This window comes from Heloderma suspectum, chromosome 1 (genome assembly GCF_057233095.1).
Source record: "Heloderma suspectum isolate Gila_16-S chromosome 1, 16-S_ref, whole genome shotgun sequence".
NCBI lineage: Eukaryota > Metazoa > Chordata > Lepidosauria > Squamata > Helodermatidae > Heloderma > Heloderma suspectum.
The window spans coordinates 83,593,016-83,615,442 of NC_139458.1; the positions used below are offsets into that span (position 1 = coordinate 83,593,016).

Below are 22,427 nucleotides of genomic sequence, written 5' to 3' on the forward strand. Positions count from 1 at the left end.
TAAAAGATTATGATTCTGACCAAGTGCTACCTATCCATGTCCATGGGAGTTCCACATAATAGGTCCCCAGCCTGCTTTGCATTCAGTTTCAGTTCTGAAGTAGCAAGGTTTACCTCCACCCCCCTCTACCTTTATAGTTATTATGCCAAGCAATTCATGGGCCTGCTAGGAGCACAGATCCTTATTCCTAGAAGCCATTTTTACTTTGTAAAAACTGAATACCATTGGAACAGATTAGCTTCTATAGCACAATTCAACTGCATGATGCATCTGCAGTACTTACACAGGCCTCTGTAACGTGAGAGCTGCTGGTAGATCTGTTTCATGCGCTCAATGTTCAGTCGGCTGGTCTCTGCATGGTTCACCATGGGTTTGGGATAGTCTACTCCAATGACACATTTTGCTGCTTTCTGCACTGACTCAGGGGCATTCCAGGGCTCATAGATATACCGTGAGGGAAAGCCTTTCAATTTGGGCAGATATCGCCTGCAGAACAAATTGGGAGAGATCCTTTCTTAGCATTGTAAACAATTTACGTATGCAGTTGGCTGCCCCAATTACACAAGGGGATAGCCCTGCATTTTTATTAAAAGTATTTTTACCCTTCTCTTCAGCCAAAAAAGTTTTCCAGAGGGGCTTGTCCGAGACAGCCTCTGCCCACAGGTTTACAATCTAAAAGACATGACACAACAGGAAAAAGGGAAGAGGAAAAACAAACGTGGGCACTAATTCTTAAAGTTACACAGTAGTTCTTATAATGGCCAGCTGGACCAGAAACACTTCAGGGAGATGGGGAGCCAAAAGTTGCTGGTCTCTCAGTAGAGACAGTGGAGGGGCCCTCTTTTCATCTCTTTGCTGCAGCCTGATGGAATTGATAAGCTTCAGAACTGGCCAATATGCTCACCTGATGTAGTCACCGCTGGGATCTGTACGACGCCCAAAGCCAACAGGACAATAGCAGTGGAAGAACTGTTGGAAAAAAGCACTGCACGAAAGCCACATCCAGCTGCCTGAATTCACACTGAAATCTGCATCCAGGAGAAGCTCATCAAATACCTGTAGCAAAGGACACAGAAGGGAGCACAGTGAGGAAAATCCTTCAAGGAAGACATCAGTGGTAGGGGTCAGAGATGATGCTAAACTGTTGATGCAAATTTTGATGAGTTGGGTAGAAAAAGAATTTTAGATTGCCTTGTTTGTTATTGATCTTATGTTAGCCACTCTGAAAGCTGAAAAGCAGGGTAAAAGTTCTTAAAACAACCAACAATCCCATTGTTCAGGTTACAACATTCAATGACCCAGGCCTTAGAGAACGATACAATAGGCCTTAGAGAACATTTGAGGAATAATGTCAGCTCAGACAGGAAAAGTAATTTTTTCCAATCTGAAGTTGCTCACTGCTGTGTTCTCCCAATATATGAAGTAAAATTGCAATCACAACCCACACAAAGCTACGTTACTAAAATATTCGAGTTGAATTTGGTTTCTGGAAATTTGCCTGCCATTGTTTCATGTGAATTTCTAACACTTGTTCTCAAAGGACAGGATTATTACTACCACTATGTTAATGTGGCAGTGGAGTTTCAGTGACCTCTCAACTGAGCCCAAGGATGGAATGTTTGTACGAGAGACTTATTTCAACTCCTTAGTTCAAGATGTTCCTTAAAAGGGAAGGTTATCCCAGCCAGGGGTTGTCCAGGATATTTTCTTCCATAACAGAAAAACTGTTGCGGTGCTGTGCAACAGCTTTTTTTGTTTGTTGCCAACTTATGCTTTCTGCCTCCACCTGCCATGACTCACCCTCACTCCTGACTCCCAGCTGATCCACAAGTCACCTCTGGTCAGAAAGCAGGCTACAGCATGCCGGGCCAGGTGATGAATCCAACCCTCCTGTCTCAATTGCGTCATGATAGCATCAATCCAGGGGAAGCCTGTCTTGCCTTCTGCCCACTTTGCCAAGGCTTCAGGATTCCTGTCCCATGGGATCTGAATGCAGATTGGGTTCCCCTCCATACGGTCAAATTTCGGATTGTTTGTGGCAGCTGTATAAAAAAATTCTCTCCAGAGTAACTGGCCATATAGCGAAAGTGGTGGAGTGCTGTTCCGCTTCACCTAGAGAGGAGAGGAAGAAAAAGGTGCATACAAATAAGATAGTATCAGGAGTTTTTGGTTTATCAGCAAGATGCAACTTGCATCCCAAGTTGCTTCAACTTTGAACTCAAGTTCAAATCCACCTCTTTAGGAAGCTTTTAATAAACTTGCTCATATCTTCAAGGAACACCTACTCATAGACCAGGGCAGCATGTCTTGCTTAGAAAAGTGTAGTTGTTCCTGAGCGACCCTTTATTAAACACAATTAGATGGGGTCAGAACATTTGCTTTAAACCTTCACTGTTAATGAAGTTCACAGGAAGCTATACAACTCAAGAGGGCAAAGTGAAGCAGTTTAAAACACCTGGTGTAGTGAGATTACTCTGAGAATCAGTGTATACCTGACACATATTCATTCAGTGACTCAAAAGACATTTCATTCGTTTGTCATCTGCCCTGACTATAAAGCAGCGCTTTTCTTAGAAGACAAAAAATTGGAAGAGTTAAAGAAAGTAATCCAACAATAGTTATAGATTGGGTGCTCTCCCATTAATCACTGTTAGCAGTTTATATCTGCCACCATCCTCGTATTGTTGAGGCAACAAACAATGTGTTTTCAGAATGGACAAGATGTATGTGCTGTTTTCAAGTGATGACTTTCAGGACTTCAGAAAAGGATCTTAGTCCAAATAATTAATGTCTTTTTCAGACTGCAAAATTTTATTTTCCCCCTACTCCTTGAAAACCATTGCTGAACTTGAGTGAAATGAGAAGTATGTTCTCCCCATTCAGCAGCTGCTGTCTGTCACTCCCTACTGGCCTTTGGAAACTACAGACACAAAAAAGCAGTTCTTCTCCCACAGTGGGAAATGCAGAATAGCCTGGCATCCATTATACATATTCTGGTAACCTCCAGATTAGACTACTTTAATGTGCTACTTTTGGGGCTGCCTTTAAAGACTATTCAGAAACTGCAATTAATGCAGAATGCAGCTGCCAAATTAGTAACTGCAATGCGGCATTATGATCACAATACACTTGTGTTATGCCAATTGTAGCTCATGCCAGTCTGTTTCCAGGCCCAATTCAATGTGCTAATTTTGACCTTCAAAGCTTTTACAGCTTAGGAGAATGGTACTTCAAAAGCTGCCTGTCTCCATATGTATCCACCTGCACATTAAGATCCTCAGTGGACAGCCTCCTGTGACTGACCCCACCATCTGAGGTGAGGCAGGTGGCTGCAAGACAGAGGGTCTTTTCAGTGGTAGCAGCCCAGTTGTGGAACACATTCCTCAGAGTGGTTTGCCTGGCATTTACTTTATTGTCCTTTCAGCACCAGGCAAATACTTTTTTATTTTCCTGAGCTTTTTAGATGCAATTTTAATCCTGCAGATTGCTTTATGCTGCTTTTCTAATTTCATGGCTTTTAGCTTTTTATTATTTTGCATTTGTGTTTCGTTTACTTTTTTTGTAATGACTCCAAGTTCCATCACCCAGGTAGAGGTAGGAATAGTTACACTGCCAGAATATTACAACTATTACAACAACATGATCTACTAGATCAGCCTTCCCCAACCTGGTGCCAGGTTGGGGAAGGCTGTACTAGATGATCAGAACAACCTTGATTCCTGACTGAGAAGTTCTGGTTAATACAGGACACTTCTTTCCGATCCTCTGTTTCTCACCTTTTTGTACAGTTCCCAGAGCCGATAGTAGAATAAGCGGCAGGACAAGCAACCAAACCGAAGGTAGGGACTGAGCCCTGTGGGGCTGGCCAGCAAAGAATTGGCATTCATCCTTGGTCTTTCATAGTTTGCAACCCATGCCTTGAAGGCATCCAGGGAGGTGGGGAGGAGAAAGAGAAAATGCAGAAGTAGACATGAAAATAAGGTACTGTGAAATTACATGAACAAGTGTTACTTGCTATTACCAAATCCACTGGTTGGAAATATCTTCAAATATTTAGGGAGTGGGAAGAGCAGGGAGGTCTCTCAGCTGTCCAAAGCTTATATCACAACTTGATTGTGCCATGTGTGTCAGACTCTACTTCCCTAACTTCGAAACTTAAGACAGCATGCATCATCATCTGTCACTAGTTCACAAAACTGAGTTAACCAGTAGGAATATCTATTAGGGCAAGCTCTCTTCCAGCACAATCAACTGCTATCAAAGTAAGGGATATAGGTCAGATATGGTGGTATATCTGTTTAGTTCCTTGTACATCAGATTATCAGAAATTGAAGTATATGAAAGACTAACATTAACACTCATCACAAAGGGATATTACATAGCCTTGATATTTTTATCACAGTACGTCTTAGTATTATTTTTGTTTGGTACACACTAATGTCTGATGCATATTCTTATCGGATTAACAAGTAACCAAATTTTCAGAGAGATGACAAACATTTATAATGCAGCAGAAACAATACTGGAACATTAATTTTTTCTGTATATACAAGAGTATGAAAAAGACAGCATATGAGCATTACTTAAGATAAAGATCAAGATTAGAAGAGAAATAGCATGACACGATTTGGGGGTTTAAGCAGAGTGAAAGAACAACGAAGACAAACTTTGGCTTGCAACGCCTCTCAGCAGCCACAGTAGGTCAGGGATTGTTATTTTTAAGACTCACTTAATTCACTGGCATATTTATACCCAACAAATTCAGGGTAGTTCAGTAGACAGCACAGTTTAAAGGCAAGTAACCCTTTCCTGAATGGTGTTTTTGCAATATAGACTATACAGGGTTACCTTTCTTTCCAGATGCTTATCAAGACGAGTTAATGCTTCAGTCTCCCCTCCTTGCCAAACAGCTGGGGCAAGACCCTCAGTGGGAAAGCCTGAGAAAAAGAGGGAAGGATGTTACTCTGGAACTCAGGCAACAGATCTAGCTTCCCTTGCTTTAACTGAATCTCAGGCTACATGTTTGCTAGCTATGTTTTGGAGCAATTCAATGTCACATGACCACTTATAACCAGCAGAGGGCATCTTTAAATAAAGGCTTGAGTAAGGCACACTCCCCTGCAGCATATTCTACAAAAAAAAAAAAAAAACGGAAGAGGTTCTTATTCTTCTGCAAAATCATTAGAATGTGAGCCTTGAAAACAAGCCTACAAACTGGAGGGAGAAAAATCATTAACACCAACATAGCTTGAAACACTATGGTTCCACCTTCAGAGAGCTCATGTAATGGATAGAGGGGGGAGTGATTTCCATTTGCTCACTTCTAAATTTAAATAACCTGTTTAGTGGCAGCCTTGAGTCTAATCTAGCATGTAAATAATTCAATGACCTTATCTGCCTACTGGGAATGAAATGACTGACATAATAGGTTAGGAGCAAGACAAAACTGAGAATCTTTAGGGGAATGGGGCAGAATTAAAGGCCAAAGCATGGACAGAGAGCATGCAGTAAGCATCTAAGGGTGCAATCCTATACATGTTTAGACAAAAAAAAGTCCTACAACAGCCAGCATTCCCCAGCAAGCATGGCTGACTGGGCGATGCTGGGAGTTGTAGGACATTCTTTTGTCCAAGGGCACAATCCTATGATATCTGTGCCCAATGCTCATAAGTCTCTGAACTCAGTGGCTTACAAGTATACACTGCAAAACTGGAGGAGCAGTGGAGGCGATCATTGCCTCTTGTCTAGCTGGGGTGCTGCGGAGGAAGGAGGCTGGAGAGGCCCAGGGATACAGCATAACCCAGCCCCTCCCTCCCCCAGGAACACCCCCTTTACCCCATCTCCGAGGTCGCTTTTGTGACCTCAGAGAGGCAGCCAGTGTGGTTCTCTTCACATCAGCTGCGAGGGGAGGGGAGCATGCATGCCTGCACCTAGGGTCAAAGTGCTGTCCCCGTCCTTGGCTCTGGGACTGAGGTCCCCAACCTTGGATCCGGGAATCCAAAATATCCTACGGCCCCCCAGATGCTGTCTAGGGGCCATAGGATTGCTCCCTAAATTTGTATAGAATTGCACCCTAAAATGCTTAAAATAATTGCCCTTCATTACCCACACAGTGGGTGGTATTTGCACTGTGTGGGTAATGAAGGGCAAACAAAAATTTCTGGCTTTATCCCCTAGGTTAGTTTTGTAGCAGCTTAAGATTCCAAAAATACAGTTTTACAAGAACCTAAGAGCAACCCTCTTGTTGGTATTATTATTATTGTTATTATTACATTTCTATGCCGCCCTGTAGCCGAAGCTCTCTGGGCGGTTTACGGAAGTTAAAGCATTAAATACAATATAAAAAGTTCAAAAACTATTTACATAAAAGCACACAGACAATATACACAAACAACATATAACTAAAAACAACTTTGAACGGTCGTTCATAACTAAAGACACATCTAGGACCGATTAAAACTCATCAGGCGCTGCCAAATGCCTGGGAAAAGAGATAGGCCTTAACCTGATGCCGAAAATATATTAAGATTGGCACCAGGCGGACCTCATCAGGGAGCTTGTTCCACAGATGGAGGCCACCACTGAGAAGACCCTCTCCCTTGTTGCTGCCTTCCAAGCTTCCCTTGGAGGAGGCACCTTAGATGCTGAACTCCTGGACCAAACAAAACCCTATCTAGTCCAGCATTCAGTTTCCCACTGTGGCCAACCAAATGCCTATGTGACGCCCACCAACAGGACATGAGGGTAATAGCTTCTGCCTGCTACTGTTCCCGATGTCTAATATTCAGAGGCAATTTGCCTCTGATAACCATATCTTCCATGAATTTGCCCAATCCCCATTATAGCTAAATTGATGACCATTACCACATCTTGTAGAAGTGGATTCCATATTTTAACTATGCACTAGGTGAAGAAGTACTTCCTTTTGCCTGTCCTGAATCTCCCTCTACACAGCTTCGTTGGATGACTCCAGGCTGTAGTACTGAGAGAGAAAAACATCTCCCTATTCACTTTCTTCACGTCCTGCATAATTTTATACACCTCTATCATGCCCCCCCCCCCCACTCACCAGTTTTCTAAAATGTTTTCTAAGCTAAAGAAGGCCCAAGTGTTGCAACTTTTCTTCATAAGGGAGTTGCTCCCTGCTCATTTTGGCTGCCCCTTTCTGTTCTTATTCCAGCTCTATGTTTTTTGAAATGTGGCAACCAGAAGAGATGGGACAACAGAATAAAATATTTCCTTGTAAAATCCATATGCAGTATATCGCAGCATTTATGATAACAGTAATTAATTTCTAGCACTAAAGTTACAGAAAACTAGACAGTAGTGTTATCCTGAGAGCTACGCAAGAATTACAGAACTTAGAGAACTATCACATAAATGTAGCATACATTCTTAAAATTTTGATAGTTGATTTGGTTCTTTATACATCTGAGAGGGTTGCTAAATATACTGTTTGGAAATTGCAGTTAGTTCAAAACACAGCGGCTAGATTACTATCTGGGACTCAGCATTACAACAATATTATGTCAGGGCTTTGTCAACTTTATTGGGTTCCAGTCTGTTTTGGGGCTCAATTAAATGTGGGACCAGAGTAACCTTCTTCACATGGGAGTATACATCAAGATCTTCATGAAAGATCTTGATATCCTTGCTACTTCAGGTGTGGGTGAGCAGTTATTGGGGGAGGGAGATCTTCTCACTGGTAATGGCCCAACTATGGAATGTTCTCCCAAAGCACCCACTTGATGTCATTTTGGAACTAGAGAATACCTTTTTATTTGCCCAGGCCTTTTAGTTTATTCAGTTTTACCTCTGCTGGTAATTTTATGCTGCTCTTTTTTATATTGCTGATTTTGGTATGTTGTTGTTAAGATGTTCTATTTGTTGCAATTGTTTTATTGTATTTTTATATCTTATTGTAAACTATCCTGTGAATTTATTTTAAGAGCAAGGTAAAAAATACTAATAATTAAAAAACCCTTTGTTAAATCACATAAAAACAATTCCTAGGCACTCAGTTTTTAAAGTCTATAATTTATTACAGTTACTCTTATTGTGAGGATTACTTCAATTATCCATACCTTACTGTAAAAAAATTAATAATTATGACTCGATGTAGTGTATAATACAGACAGCTAATCAGTTAATTTTCTCAAGCATAAGATGCACTGATAATCTGAAGTCTGCTTCTAAGCTAGAGCCAGATCAAATCATGTGGGACAAGAAGAGTAAAACAGCCTATCCTGGAAGTGTTCCAAGCCCACAGAAAGCCAGGGTAGCTGCCCGGCCATTCTTCAACATACCTAGCTCCTCCAGGGATGGAACTCCATATGTTTCATCATGATTGTCTTGGATTTCTGTCTTGCACCTCTCCATTTGCTGATTTGTTATGGTGGCCACTGGTTTCTTGGGTAGGTCCATGCGACTAATGATGGCCTGGAAACGCTTGTAGGTGAGAGGAGGCTTGTGTCCATTCAGCTCAATTATCCTGCAGAGCAGAACAGGAAGAGGCAGTTAAAGAACAGCCTTGCTTCTAAGGGATGTTTGGGAGAACAGCATGTTCAACACTGCATTTAGGATCAGCCCCTTCAGATATTTGGTGAGAGGAAGGGAATATAAAATATACAAAACAGAAAATACAAATCAATTATCTCATTTATTTCCTTCCTCAGCCACTGTAAAGATTAAGCCCCACCATCCCCAACATGCACCTGTCTCCCTATCGTCTATTTCTCCCTCCAAAGAGAAAACTTGTTCCTTCATTCCAGGGGCAATATCCTAAGTTGTTTATCAAGAAGTCTGCCCCCATTTCATATTAGTACTGCATATGCATTTAGAGTTAAGAAATGTAATTGTCCCTCCTTATTTATCTTATATGAGGATAGATAGATAGATAATATTCCTTTCCTTCCCTGGCATAAGAACTGCCCCTGCAGCTGCAAGAAATAATCATGAGCAGATGTCTCACATGCTTACTTTTATTTGGGATTTAAAAGTTCTGCCTTCCTTTAATTCATTCCAATATCTCTTTCAACTGTTCCGCAAGGTATGTAGAATGAAGTGATATGCAAAGGTGGCAGATTTCTGAAGTGTACTTCACATGACAATAGTAGTAATATTTTTAAATGCCCCCTCAACACGTAAAAAGCTCTGTGCATGTAATAGATTAGCACATGAGTGGTAATGCTAAACAGATATGCTAAACCTTCTCCCCTGATGCCCTAGTTTTCTACATGCAAGGAGCTTTTTGCATGGGAACACATTCAAAATTGCAATCCCTTACCTGCAGTCTAAAGTGATACAGTTAAAAATTCTACCACTTTACTCTACAAAACTTGTATAATGTCTCTAAGCTGGGACAAAAAATTATGAACAATGATAGGAAAGGGGAATGAACTACATATTGAACCTGAATCTGCTAAGAGTCGTATGGTTTTTGCTCCCACTAGAACTGAGTTTTTCAACTGTCAACCTAAAAATTCTCTAGCTCTCACCAAGACTGAGAAACATAAACTCTTGAACCAATGGCCCAGTTGTTACCAAGAACATAGATTTGTGAACTGCTCCTCATGTCTGGGCAGTTTTTAACCATAGCAGCAGAACTGTCTGAAAAAGGTGTTTGCTGGTGTGGTTAAGAATACCCAAATGGGGGAAGCTACATAACTAAAATTGTTTCCTATGTGGTTTAGGAGCCCACGTGGTTTGTGCTCTCAGTGGCAATCATACCGCCAATATAACTTCAGGATGAACCCTAGATGTCCCTCCAGAGTATAAAATGCAGATTAGGAAGCTTTAGGTTTTCCAGCGAAGCAGAACTGTTTTAGGACATTATGCAACATACAACGCATGCTGTTAAACCCTAAGGACAGTCTCAGATCCAGGTACCAACCACAGTAGTTAAGGTTAAACATGCAAGCTATCTGCAATCGTTTGGTTCCTGATATTGTTCTAAAGGAACCCCTTTCTAGCTAAGAAGATCCTTAAGCAATACATCTTTTATCTGATAAAACAGTGCTTCCAGAACATAAAAAAGACCATCTTTCAGAAAAGCCAGAAAGGGAAGAGTTAAAAAAAAGATGCAGCCAGAGCCAAGTTGCCAGCTTATATAAAGCTGAAGCAGCCAAACCAGCTTCCTGCTCAGCTTGTGCACTAGTAGTAACAGCAGCTGGCAGCCACGTCCTCCCAGTCAACAACTTATGCAAAAGGGTTGGGCAATTCCAGTCCAGCGTTTCAGCACAAGCCACGTGCCTGTCCTTCCCCCACTGGCTGCACGTGTAATGGGGAGGAGCTCCACGCTACCAAGGCTTTTACAGAGCTATACTCACATGCACGACTCTGTGACCCAGCTTCTCAACAATGCATAGCAGCCACTACACAGAAGGCAACTCCTTGCTTCACAGTATTATATTTCTGCATCTTGAATCCAAGTAACAAACCAACCCGTCATATACTGAGGAAGGTACAGGCAGCCCTCAAAACACAGCAGCCTCTTCTCTAAAAGAGGAACTACAAGCCAAGAGTGAAGAAGAGTCAGAGTGAGGGGTTTGAAACTGAATGTCTCAGAGAAACACGGTTAAATACTGAGAAACAGCATAGTCATAGTTGTCAGAGTACTGGTCTTGGACACATAAGGTCAAACCTCCTGCTCAACAGGAGAGCTTGGGCAAGCCTCTCTCAATCTTAGTGCCCACACCATAAATATGATGATACAAGTGATACATCTCACAAGTTTTGCTAGGATGAAGCCAGAATAGTAAAGCAGTTTTAAAATGTAATAATGCTCTAAATATAAGAAGTTTAGGGATTTTTTTTTCGGGGGGGGGGGGTCCTTTATCAGGGAAAGGCATGCTACAGCATGTAAAAGACAGAAAAAGAGGGCCCCCATTACATCTGCTTTCCACACATTCAATGTGATCAAACAAGACCTCTGTAGTTGGGGGAAAGAAGAAAATTCCTCTGAACAGCTTTCTGCCCTTATATGCAATTTCTTGCCCCATCAACAGTAGTTCTATGTTTAAACAGAGAGAAGGATTTTTGTTTATGGCTCGCACATACGCATTCTAAGCAGCTTCACAGCAACTGATGAAATTAAGATCACTCATCATTAATTACAGGAAATTCCCAAATTTTATCTAAGTGATGTTTAGTACTGACACAAGTTTCAACTCTCAATAATATACCAGATTGTAGAATTTGCTCAAGACATCTCAGGGGAAGCCCAATATTCACAGAGTCTTTAGCCTACAAAGGGGAACACCTCTAAAGGCTCTACCTAACAGTAGCATACTAGGACATAGCCCAGAGACCTCTAAAATGTCAACACTGTGGGACTCCAAAAGGGAAAAAATCTGTAAATGAATACATAGCACGAAGCAGAGGCCAGCTCTCTACACAGTTGGTATCTCGTTGCTGAATTATTCCTAGTAGTCTTTCTCCACATATAATTCAAGCCACAAAACTGATACAAACAGAAGAAAACCACAAACACACCACAATCACCACAGAGTTCACTAAAAAGAAAAAAACTTCTGTACAATATATAAACAGCATGGCCAGCAAAAAAATTATTTAAAACCTTATCACCGTGCTGCATCATGCTCTCTCTCACACACTCACCTATTATTACTAAAAACTGAATTGATGTAAAATGGTGACTAAAACTGAAAATCAAACAGCTGGGGGAAAACACTTGGGAGTTGCAAAACAGAGCCCAGAATGGCTGCATTCAGATGTGACAATAAGCCATGGTTTATGAGAATGAGCCAAGGCAAGGCTTGGGTTCATGCATTTGTCCTTCTCCTCTCCTCTCTGACACAGTCACAAGATCAGAACATTTTGCTTCCATTTTTAATTAGTGACAGGGTTTAGCATTGCATCCGAATCCTAAACTGTTGGTTTATTTTAGTAAACCGCAATTAAGATTAACTGATTTGTCCAGGTTCAGACATAGTGCTAAACTGGAGACTGTAAAAAAGGAAACCCTAGTGGTTGGAGAGCCTGGAGACTGTAAAAAAGGAAACCCTAGTGGTTGGAGAGCTAGAAATCTAGAAGACCGCCTCTTCCCACATGAACCTATACTTAAGCCTTCAGAGGCTGTGCTGGTATTCCACATCTATCTGAGGTGCACTGTGTGGAACCGCTTAGGGATTTTATTATATTTAGCAGTATATAAATATTACAAATAAACATATAAATAAACATGGGACAGGGATCTCTGTGTGAGAGAAATTTCTTGGCCTTAGAGACTCAGCTAATATTCTGTTTTTTGGCAGTCAGAAGTTAAAAAAAAATGTTTTTTAGATGTGTGTTGATGCAGACAATCCATGAAGTCATCTGGTTTTTTAATATGGCTATCCACTTGGGTTCTCTATAGTTTTTATATTGTTCAATTAGATTTAGATTCTTATTACTATGGCATATATTAGCCACCCTGACAGTCCCATTAGGGATGGAAAGGCAAGGCATAAGTATATAAATGTTTAATTTTTATTTTTTCTTAGGCTGGTTTAAAGAAGCCAGTGATTTCCAAATCGTTAAAGGTGAAGTTCTTAGCAGTGGATAGAGGTGTGTCTCAAAAGAACCCCACCTCTAACAGACACAATACGTTGTGGCACTACTCTGGAGGAGCACTGCTTCTGTTTGCCACTTTAAAATACATACGAGTACATGAGCACACCCATGATGGAGCTGTACAGGAGGAGGGTGTACAGCCTCAAAAGGATTTTAGAACATTAAAAAGCTCACAAAATGATGCTAGTGCACAAACAGGCCTGGAAAAGGTATTTTCCTGCAGCATGTTGACTATGTGTAACAAATTAGAAGAGGCACATTGCACAAAGCTCTATCTGTAGAATAAGAAGCTTCCCCCTCCCAAGAATCAAAAACCTGGACTAACTCTATCTCAAGACATGGATAAAAGCAGTATATACACATGCAGTCATACCAGACCCAAAATACACTTGTTTTAAAATTGAAATACTACAACCATCATGTTAACAAATTTGTATACTTAAACAATACAACTCAGGTTAATATCTGTATGGGAGATGACTAGAAGATTATATAACTGTAACCACAATGTATGTAATCTACCTGAATAGCAGGTGTGTGCGTGAGAGAATCTTGTTTCCTTTTTCGCTCACACACACCCTGATCGTGAATGAAAGACTGAAAGTGTTCAAAGTATATCTACTGAAGACCAAGACATCAGAGCAATTTGGTAGAACCATTTTCATGGTTCCTTAGTCCCCTACCTCTATATGTGTATTGCCCGATAATACTCTATGCATCTTCTCCCAATGTCAATATCCAAAGACCACTCACCTCCTTTCTTAATGTGCCCTGTCTTTAGTAGATTGTATGACTGCAGCAATAATCTTACCACATACATCTTGCAGCAATAACAATAATAAAGTCAGTTCACAATTTATAAATACAGGATTGAATTCTTTCCCCTCCTCCCCTACCAGAACTTAGGAGTTCAGTATGAAAATTGATAATTTCTGTTCCTACTGGTCAATAAAAAAACTTCTAAAGTCTCCACCAGCCTCAATCACCAGTTTTGTTTTTTCCTCAGATAGCATAATAGCTCATTCAGGTAAGCAGATCTATATCTTACCTGTCCAGATCATAAAGGGTATGTGAGTTCTCTATTGCCACTTCTACTCCAGCTTCTTTAGCCAACTTCACTATAGCCGCATCTCTCTCTTTTCCAAAGGGCTCCGAGTCATATTCAAAGGTGAGATGGGTCACCCCCCATTCCTGCAAGAAAGCACACAATATCAGCTAACTGCAAATATGAGGCACCATTCTCAGAGAATCATCATCAAAGCCTGAGAAGAACACTTGAATGTCAGACCAATGAGTGATGGCGGAAATCCAGCAGTAGAATTAGGAAAAGGTTCCTGTTCTACAGAATTAAAATGAACACATACTAAAAAATATCCCCCACTAACAGTAGCCACTCTCATATTTACCCTTAATTAGCAACATGCTATTTCGGCAAAGGAGAGTTAGCCTCTAATTCTTAGCCTCTAATTTCAGGTCACTTCACTCATGATAGCACAAGTAGGTACACGATTTCGCACACACTCATGATGTAACATGACAAATAGCTGCATGTCCATCTGTCAGTCCCCACCCCACCCCCATATATACATTAAGGAAACAACACTTGGAATTGCTACTGGCAATGACTCCCCAGCTCATCTTTCTTCAGAATAATTATCCCACATAGAAGGTCAGAATGAGTATGTAATAAAATATAATTCTAATGCAATATGCAATACAGCCCTTAGAAAAATGGTGAATGTCCATGTTATCACTCGCTCTAACAGAAAACTCAAGTGGTCAAGTGCGTATCAATCTGAAAGCAAAACAGGACCACCTATTTGCAAATCAAAATTCTCCCCAAACAGCTCTGCAAGCCTCCAGAACCTACAGGATGTTGAGGACATAGAGGTAAGAAAATACTAAAGTAACTCATTTTATTTTCTGAAGAGGGAACTTTCAGATTCATACTGAATGAATGAATTCATTCAAGGGGGGGAGGAGACATCTATGGGAGTCATATTGGGATATTAAATAGCTCTTCAAATTAGCTCTCTCCCCCTCACACATGTCTACATCTGTGTAGTGGACAATGGGGTGGGGGGAACTTATTCACTGCTTGTTACTCCAGCTGAAGGTATCTCCCCTGTACCCTTCCCACATGCATGAACTCTCAAAAGGGAGCCAGAAATAAAGATGGGAACAGACTATCTGACTCACAGCTTTTGGATGTTCAGGGTACCCATTCAGTTAAACATGAAAGACACAAGGTTAATGGGTGGTGGTGTCTCCCCTCTGCTCTTACTCCTTCAGATGGAGAAAGTTGGGGCCCTCAAAGCCTCTTTAAAATGAAACCAAGTGGAATTGGGAGTAGCCAAGCACCAGAGCCAACACCTGTGATGTCAGGGAGCCCCTGCCCACAGTGGTATTTTGCCTCCACCTCTCACCACTGTAACCTAACACTCTTTGACAGGCCCCACTGCAGTTTGGAGGATCCTTTCAAATGAATTTGGTTTTAATTTTAGAAATCCACCCACAGGCCAGATAAAATTGAGCATGGGCTGGATTTGTCCCGGGGCCAGGAATTTCCCAACTGTAGTCTAATGGAACATAAAGTCAGGCAGACTATATACATTTATCAGTTATGTCTATGGTTGAGGAAAGGTGAGCAACAGAATGGTGAAGGTGTTTGTCTGAAGGAGGTGGGGGAAGAAAAACTGAGGGAGAGAGAAGGAATTGACCTATTTGAGCTACTAACAGCTTGTAGTACTCTGGAGGTGAGCATTAGGTCATGTGGGTTCTAGTGGGTTAAGATTTTCTCCCAATTCTATACCTCACACATTCCATTATGTAGCAATAAAGCATCACCTCCAGGGCTGGCAACCCGCTCTAAATTTTTTAATACAGAAAAGCGAGAAAGAAAAAAAAGTATTCTGTGAGCCCCAAACAAGCACTATAAGGCTCCAGTTCTGGGCTGACTGGACCCCTGAACAAAAACACTCCAATTATGGGATGGGACTATACTGCAGAACTTTGTTCTAGGTTCCACTTTTATGTTCATGTTATCAATATGGATTAAGCAGCAAACTCTAAAACCACAATTTACATGTATATTGAATTCTACCTGTGACCAGTCTAATAATGTACAATAATGCAATAACCTTGCACCAATTAGCAGGGGTGGGCACCAACTAGCAGGGGTAGGCACCATGTGGCCTTCCAGATGTTGTTGGACTCCAACTCCCATCATCTCTAACCATTGGGGAAGATCTCATTTTCAATTCCTACCGCTTCCAGTTAAAAGAAGGTCAGATGGCAGGCTGGAAAAGATCAGTGTATATAATACTGGGCTAGATGAACCAATGGCAGATTCATATTTCACTAAACATAGTGAGGCATCTGGCTTCTTCAAAGTCTTTTAGTCACTGGGAAACGATGGTTAATGGCTTCAGAACAAGCCAGGGCATTAATAGTCTGAAGTTCACTTAATATCTTGGTTTTTCCCAAAGCAGTTAACCATTAATGGTTAATGGAAATTTCCTGGTTTGTTTGCTTGTGCGATGCAAGGAGCTCATTCATATATTGGCTTATTAAGCCAAAATATGAACTTCCAAATGTGGACACATACAGGGGTTGTTTTGCTTCCCAGAGAGAGGCACGGTGTTTTCCCCTATTCATGAGATTGATTTCTTGCACATATATGTTATATATCACTAGATAAGCACAAGTTTATCAAAAGGAGTATGGTCAATACTCTTGGAAGCTACAAAGACAAGAGAAAGAATTCAAGCATATTCAGTCTCTTTTCTGGAGCTTTTTTGCAGCATCTCACTCTTTAACAGCATGGCCTATTTTCTCTGACAAAGTATATGTTCAAGATGTAACTTCCTGCTACAGCAAGCAAGCCATAATTGCCTTCAAAACATGACACAACTAAATGGATGTATACGATGCAGTAAACATTGCTCAGTACAACCAAAATCCAGGTACAACCAAGATAAACACGGAAAGACAGGTTACTAACTTGTAACTGTAGTTCTTTGAGTGGCTGTCTGTGTATTCATACATATGGGCTCTGCGCCTGCACAGAGCCTCAAATGGGAACCTTCTATATTTGAGGAATTTTGGGCAGGAACCCTCCCCACACCGTTGCAGCATACATGGCCATAGCAGCTTCCTGCCTATTTTCTCAGTTGTTTGAGATGGCTGAAAACAGCCTCGGAACTGAGAGAAACATTGATATCAACATAGACACTGAAGTGGAGATGATGGTAGGTTGTGTGAATGCACAGATTCGCACCCAGAGAACTACAGTTACAGATAAGCAGCCTGTCTTTCTTCTTCGTGGTCTCTGTGCATCACACATATGGGCAAGTAGCAAGATGACTTACTGGAAGTGGGTTCGGTGTCCTATTGTAGAACAGCCGATAAGACGGCATGTACAAAAGCCCAGCCATCCTGCCTGTAGTGACTAATGAAAGTTGATGGCCTTGACCAGGTAGCTGTTCAGCACAGTTCCAAAAGAGGAACACATTTGCTAAATGCCACCAATGTAGCCATTGCTCAAGTGGAATGAGGCCAAACGGGGTCTGACAGCAGGAGGCCTGCCAACTCATAGGGCATCTTGATGGTACGCACTACCCAGGAGAAGAAACTTTCAGATGACGCCAGAAATCCCTGTTGCTTGTTCCCATAGCAGAGGAACAGAGAAGGCGATTTGCGAAAGCTCTCAAGTCTGGGAATTGTAGTAAGTCAGGGCACATCAGACATCTAAGGTGTGAAGAGTAGATTGAACAGGAGTTCAGAGCGAAGGAAAAATGCTGGAAAACAATGTTCTGATTTAGATGGAAGTCAGAGACAACTTTGTGGACTGAATGCACCTCACCTGCTTTGTGAAGGCTTGGCAAGTGGAATAAGCAGTTACATTATGTCCCTCTCCCAAATAAAGAAGACAAGGCAAATGCCCATCTGTTGGAAGGAGTTTACTGCCATAGCGGGCACACTTGCAAAAAGAGACCCAAAGGGCCATACGCCCTCTGGAAATCGCGAACAAAACAAAAATGCAAAACAATGACAGCAAGAAAACAAGCAGATAGAAATGGCAAAAAGAAGAAAAACAAAGTTAGACCTCAGTGTGTTCTAATTTTCCATAAAAAGAGCGAACAAGAGGAGAAGATTCTCTACAAGGCTGCCACAGTGGTGGTCAAAAGAGAACTGAGGGAATAGGTGGGAACCCGCTACAGACATGCACCCTGGGAGAGTGGGGGGAGGGTTCCCGCCAAAAATTCCTCAACTGTATAAGGTTCCTGATTGAGGCTCTGCACAGGCGCAGAGCCCATGTGCATGATACACAGAAAACACAAAGAATAATCTATTTTTGACAAGGAGATGCCCAGCAACTGAGGGATGCAGTAAATAGGAAGCAAAATACATTACTAGCATGCAACACTTGCTAAAAAAAGTTGATTTGCCTGTTATCAACGGGAGAAGAATTCAGCAGCTCCAGCACTATGAAACTGTAAAAAATAACTGGCAGTTTAGAATGGGATCAAACGATAGATATTTGCTGAGGAAAATGTTTGAAGGCTGCTTCACCCAATCATTTGAGATTAAAGAGTTACCAAGAACTTTCCCCCTCAACTTGAAAAAAAGCAACACTACTCTGCACTCCACGCACAAAGATACACTGCCTTCCCCAACTCATTATGCCAGACTTCTAATTTACACATACAACCTAGAAGCCAGAAGGGCACACAGCACTGAGATACTTTTATATATACTTGAACAAACTCTGAGGCAAGGTGTTAAGACTTCCAGAAAACTAAATTAAGCAGCTGCAATCACAGATTAGAATTAGTTGTGATGGATGCTGCTTTAAATGTACCGAAGCTGCAAAAGAGGATGCAGGTTCTGTAACCGGCTCCTCCACTGTTCCCTTCTCCACCTCCATCATGTGGCAAAACTAGAGCCCTGCTCGCTACGGCAGGCAACAGGGTGGGCAGGTGATGGACCAGTGGAAGAATGGAATGGGAGGCAGAGCAGCTGCATCCTCTATTATCACTTTCGGGCATTTGAAGGCACTTTGCAAGTTTTAGGATAATAGCCAAAGTAGAATGCTGAAATCAAATTTAAAAATAATACATTTAACAATGATAGCTTAATTATATTTCCTATTTTCATTTCTTTGCTAAATATTAAGATGCATATTTTCAACATTCTGGAATATATCACTATCAATATCTACACTGGCAGGCACATATCAAACACAAGAACATGTTTAGTGGAGTCAAGATTATGTAAATCAGTAAAAAAAAAAAAAGTCTGATCTGAACTGATGTATATAACTTGCCCAATGATACTTCATGTATTTCCTAAAACTCCAAATCTGACCACTAAACCATGTTAATTTTCAGCTAAACAGGATAGTACTTTCAGTTTCATTTTTACAACCAGATATTGCATCTCTTTGTCACACAGTACATATTTTGCAGGCTTTCCTTTTTTTACCTATACAGTGAATGGCAGATATTACAATACACTGTAGTTTAGTGTGAAGAGAGCGACCTTGGGTGACCCTTCACTTCATACGCTGTCCCTCATCCAGTATGGCCATGAGAAGATCAGAAGGTTTATTTTCTGTTTTACATGTAGTTAATGTCATATTGTTTATACGGAACAAGCCAATGACAAATAATGGGTTATGAAGCTGGCCTACTTAACCCTTGCATTTTGCACCTTTGGGGTGTGTGTGTGTGTGTGTGTGTGTGTGTGAGAGAGAGAGAGAGAGAACAGTTTCAATCTGCTACTGCAGTCCAGCAAACTTCTTTAAAGTCCTAGGTGGAAATAAAGTTCGTGTTTGTTTTCAAAATGACTTCAGTTTAATATTTAAAAAATAGAATATATTACAATTACATTCCAAAAACACAGTCTAAAACAAAAACTATTGAGGTATATTGGACTCCCGCAGTATTAAATTAAATTCCTCATTAGAGTGTCAAGGAGCCTTGGAGAAGAAAACAGAATAGAAAGCAAAACAGAAACCAAAAAATGCCATGGTTAAATACAGGGTTCATAGTAGATAATGGAAGGGGCCCAATCTACCAATAGCTTATTTTTTTTTTCAAAAGAACATTACAGATAAGAAATGGATACTGCTAATTTACACTGTGAGAGTGAGCTCCTGTGTTAAGATAAAAGTTAACTTAGAGCAAAGTTAACCCCTAGGGCACGGATAGGCAACACAGTCCGTATGTGGCCCCCACTGCGTCCACTGTGATCTCTCATTACCCCCTTTTTTCCTTTAAAAAGGGAGAAAAAGTTGTAATTTGCCATTGAAATTCAGTCATAAACCACTAGCTGGCACCTGTAAGGAATCCCCTTATTATGTATACTTACAGTGATCTTCTACATTCAAGTGTAACCGAATATCTATTTCAAAATCAGCAGCAGTGGAATTAGGCATGAAGTTTTACTTTACAAGCAGATTAATTTTACCCCAGACAAGCTTTTCACACATAGCTGCAATCTTACTTTAAAAAGTCTCGGAAAAACATCCGTTGGTTGGCCTCGGACTACAAATAACCGAGAGTTGAGTTTTCTTAGACTGTTGTCCAAATCTTCCAGGGACTGCAGCAAAAACCTAGGGAAACAAAACACTGTTAGCAGTTGTTGGGCTAGGCATAGTTACGGATCCCCAGACAATACCCCCAGTCCTTTGCCAGCAGCCATCCTTTTTGCATTTGTCCTCAGGAAGGAAAAATAATAATATAGGAGAAAAGGAAAGATCAGAAGACATCAAGTGTCTTGTGATAACCAAGAATACTCTAATCAGAAAGGACAGGCTGTGACATCAGAAGGAGTTTAATGTTATGCTGGGGAAAAGAATATTACATCTGTATGTACATTTAGGAGGTTAACATCTTCATATTGCACAAAGAATGCTTGACACACACAATCTCAGGAATGACTGCCAATTTACTGATCTAACTGACTGAGCTTGTCCATCCCCTTCCCCCCACCTTCTGACCTTAAAGTCAGGATACCAAGATGGAATCAAGATGGGCAGTTACCAGTGCTATACTGTAAAACATGGCACAAGATATTTGATATTGTGTGCATGCCTATTATTCTATCCCTTCTGCAGGATGACAAAGTATTTACCAGGGGTGTTTTTACTCAACACTAGTGACTCCCCAGTCCCTTTTTAAAAATCTGGTCAATCAACACATACGATAGATATGCAATGGATTATATTCAGCTCTGTCTTCACTAAGTGTTCAGATTACTGAAGTAGTTTCAGACAGTAAATGTCTATGCCTGGGTGAGCTGCAACAGGAACTATGGTCTCATGCTACATGAAAAAGCCATGGTATGCCTTGGGCTTGCTTGCTTTCCCCCCTTCTTTTCTTCTTCTTTCATGTGCCAGGAAAAGGACATTAGAAGCACCTGGGGTTTTAAAACTAACCACAGCATCCAATGACAACCAAACCTCAGGAAGTGTGGTTTGAATTCTACAGTTGTACAAGCCAGGATCTACAATGATTTAATCCTGAACTAACTATAGTTCAAACATTAAACAAATCATGGGAAACTGTAGTTTGTCCTACTTATAGGCACAGAAGAGAAAGGGAGGGGAGGGGTAAGCATGCAAGCTAATTGCAGCTTATGTATATAGAAGGGTATATTTTCATTCCCATTATGATACACTGGGTGGAAAGATTTAAATCTCTGCATCCAGCACACCACAATGGGGTTGAAAATCAGGACCCCTCCCCTATGCAGATCCACGCCAGCTCCCAACTGAGAAAGATGGGGGGGGGGACCAAGTCAGCTCCCAATTGAGCCACAGCCCCCTGAAGCATTCCTTGAGTAAGTGACTCGACTGGGAGCTGACTTCACCCCCCCATCACTTTTTCCAACCAGAAAAGCCGTGTGTGTGAAACCAGCTCCCAACTGAGCCACAGCCTAGAGTGCTGCTAGTTGAAGCTGCAGCTCAGCTGAGAGCTGCTGTCCTGCCCCCTCTCCCTTCTGGGGGACAGGGTTTCAGGGAGGGCCTCATAGGAGGCCTTCACAGGCCAGATGGGAAGGCCTGTAGGCCAGAGGTTCCCCATCTGTGATGTAGCAGGAAACCACTGTTTCATGTTACATCTGATCTAGTCTTTATATAAACAAAAAGTGAACCTCCCATAGAAATGCTAATCTGTGGCTCAAGACTGCATAATTAATATCTGCCCTTAGGTCGATTTAAGAGTTATAAAGTACTAAAAACTTAATTTTGTTTATATATCATAATATTATATTGCCTGTTAATTGAAATATTTAAACTGTGTGTTCATCTTCAGAGCCCAATTCTAGAACTTGTATTTGCTTAGAAGTCTCTCTCTTCTCTTTTCAATGCGGTATACAAGAACAATATACAAGAACTTCTCTCTATCTACCTGTCTTCCCACTTAATTTTTCTTTGCAGTTTCAGCATCCAAGAGACACCTCTTATGTGACATTTTGTATCCAGGTATCACTATTCTAAAGTCAGATACTGAGGATGTGTGTTTATTAAAATAGTCACTTTTGTACATACTACAAACACCACATCACTATGAAGGTGATTTTTTTCACTTACAGAGATATCGGAGAATATAATCAGACACATTTGTGACATGTCGGTATTATGTAATGTAGCAATGCAGGGCTGCTTGCTAGAACACGTGTTCCAACTCTCTATACAAGGAGCAAGTGCTGCAGGCCAATCATTAGAGCACATTCCTTCACGGTTGCATTATAGTGGGGAAAAAAATAGTCTTTTTCTCTAAAACTGCAGAATTTTCTCTCTGAGACCAGAGGACAGGGATGCATACATGCACAAAAGACTGAACAGA

At 41.1% G+C, this 22,427-nt stretch overlaps 1 protein-coding gene across 1 annotated transcript in view; it reads right to left on the bottom strand.

Moving 5' to 3' along the window:
* Positions 1-22,427, bottom strand: part of CRY2 (cryptochrome circadian regulator 2) — a 40,535-nt gene that overhangs the window by 16,140 nt on the left and 1,968 nt on the right. Inside the window, exons 2-9 of the mRNA XM_084850439.1 lie at positions 20,083-20,191; positions 13,622-13,764; positions 8,307-8,491; positions 4,849-4,937; positions 3,777-3,917; positions 1,801-2,112; positions 905-1,056; positions 284-486 (exon numbers count right to left, since the gene is read on the bottom strand). Coding sequence (XP_084706565.1) covers positions 284-486; positions 905-1,056; positions 1,801-2,112; positions 3,777-3,917; positions 4,849-4,937; positions 8,307-8,491; positions 13,622-13,764; positions 20,083-20,191 — 1,334 coding nt within the window. The remainder of the gene's footprint in view (positions 1-283; positions 487-904; positions 1,057-1,800; positions 2,113-3,776; positions 3,918-4,848; positions 4,938-8,306; positions 8,492-13,621; positions 13,765-20,082; positions 20,192-22,427) is intronic.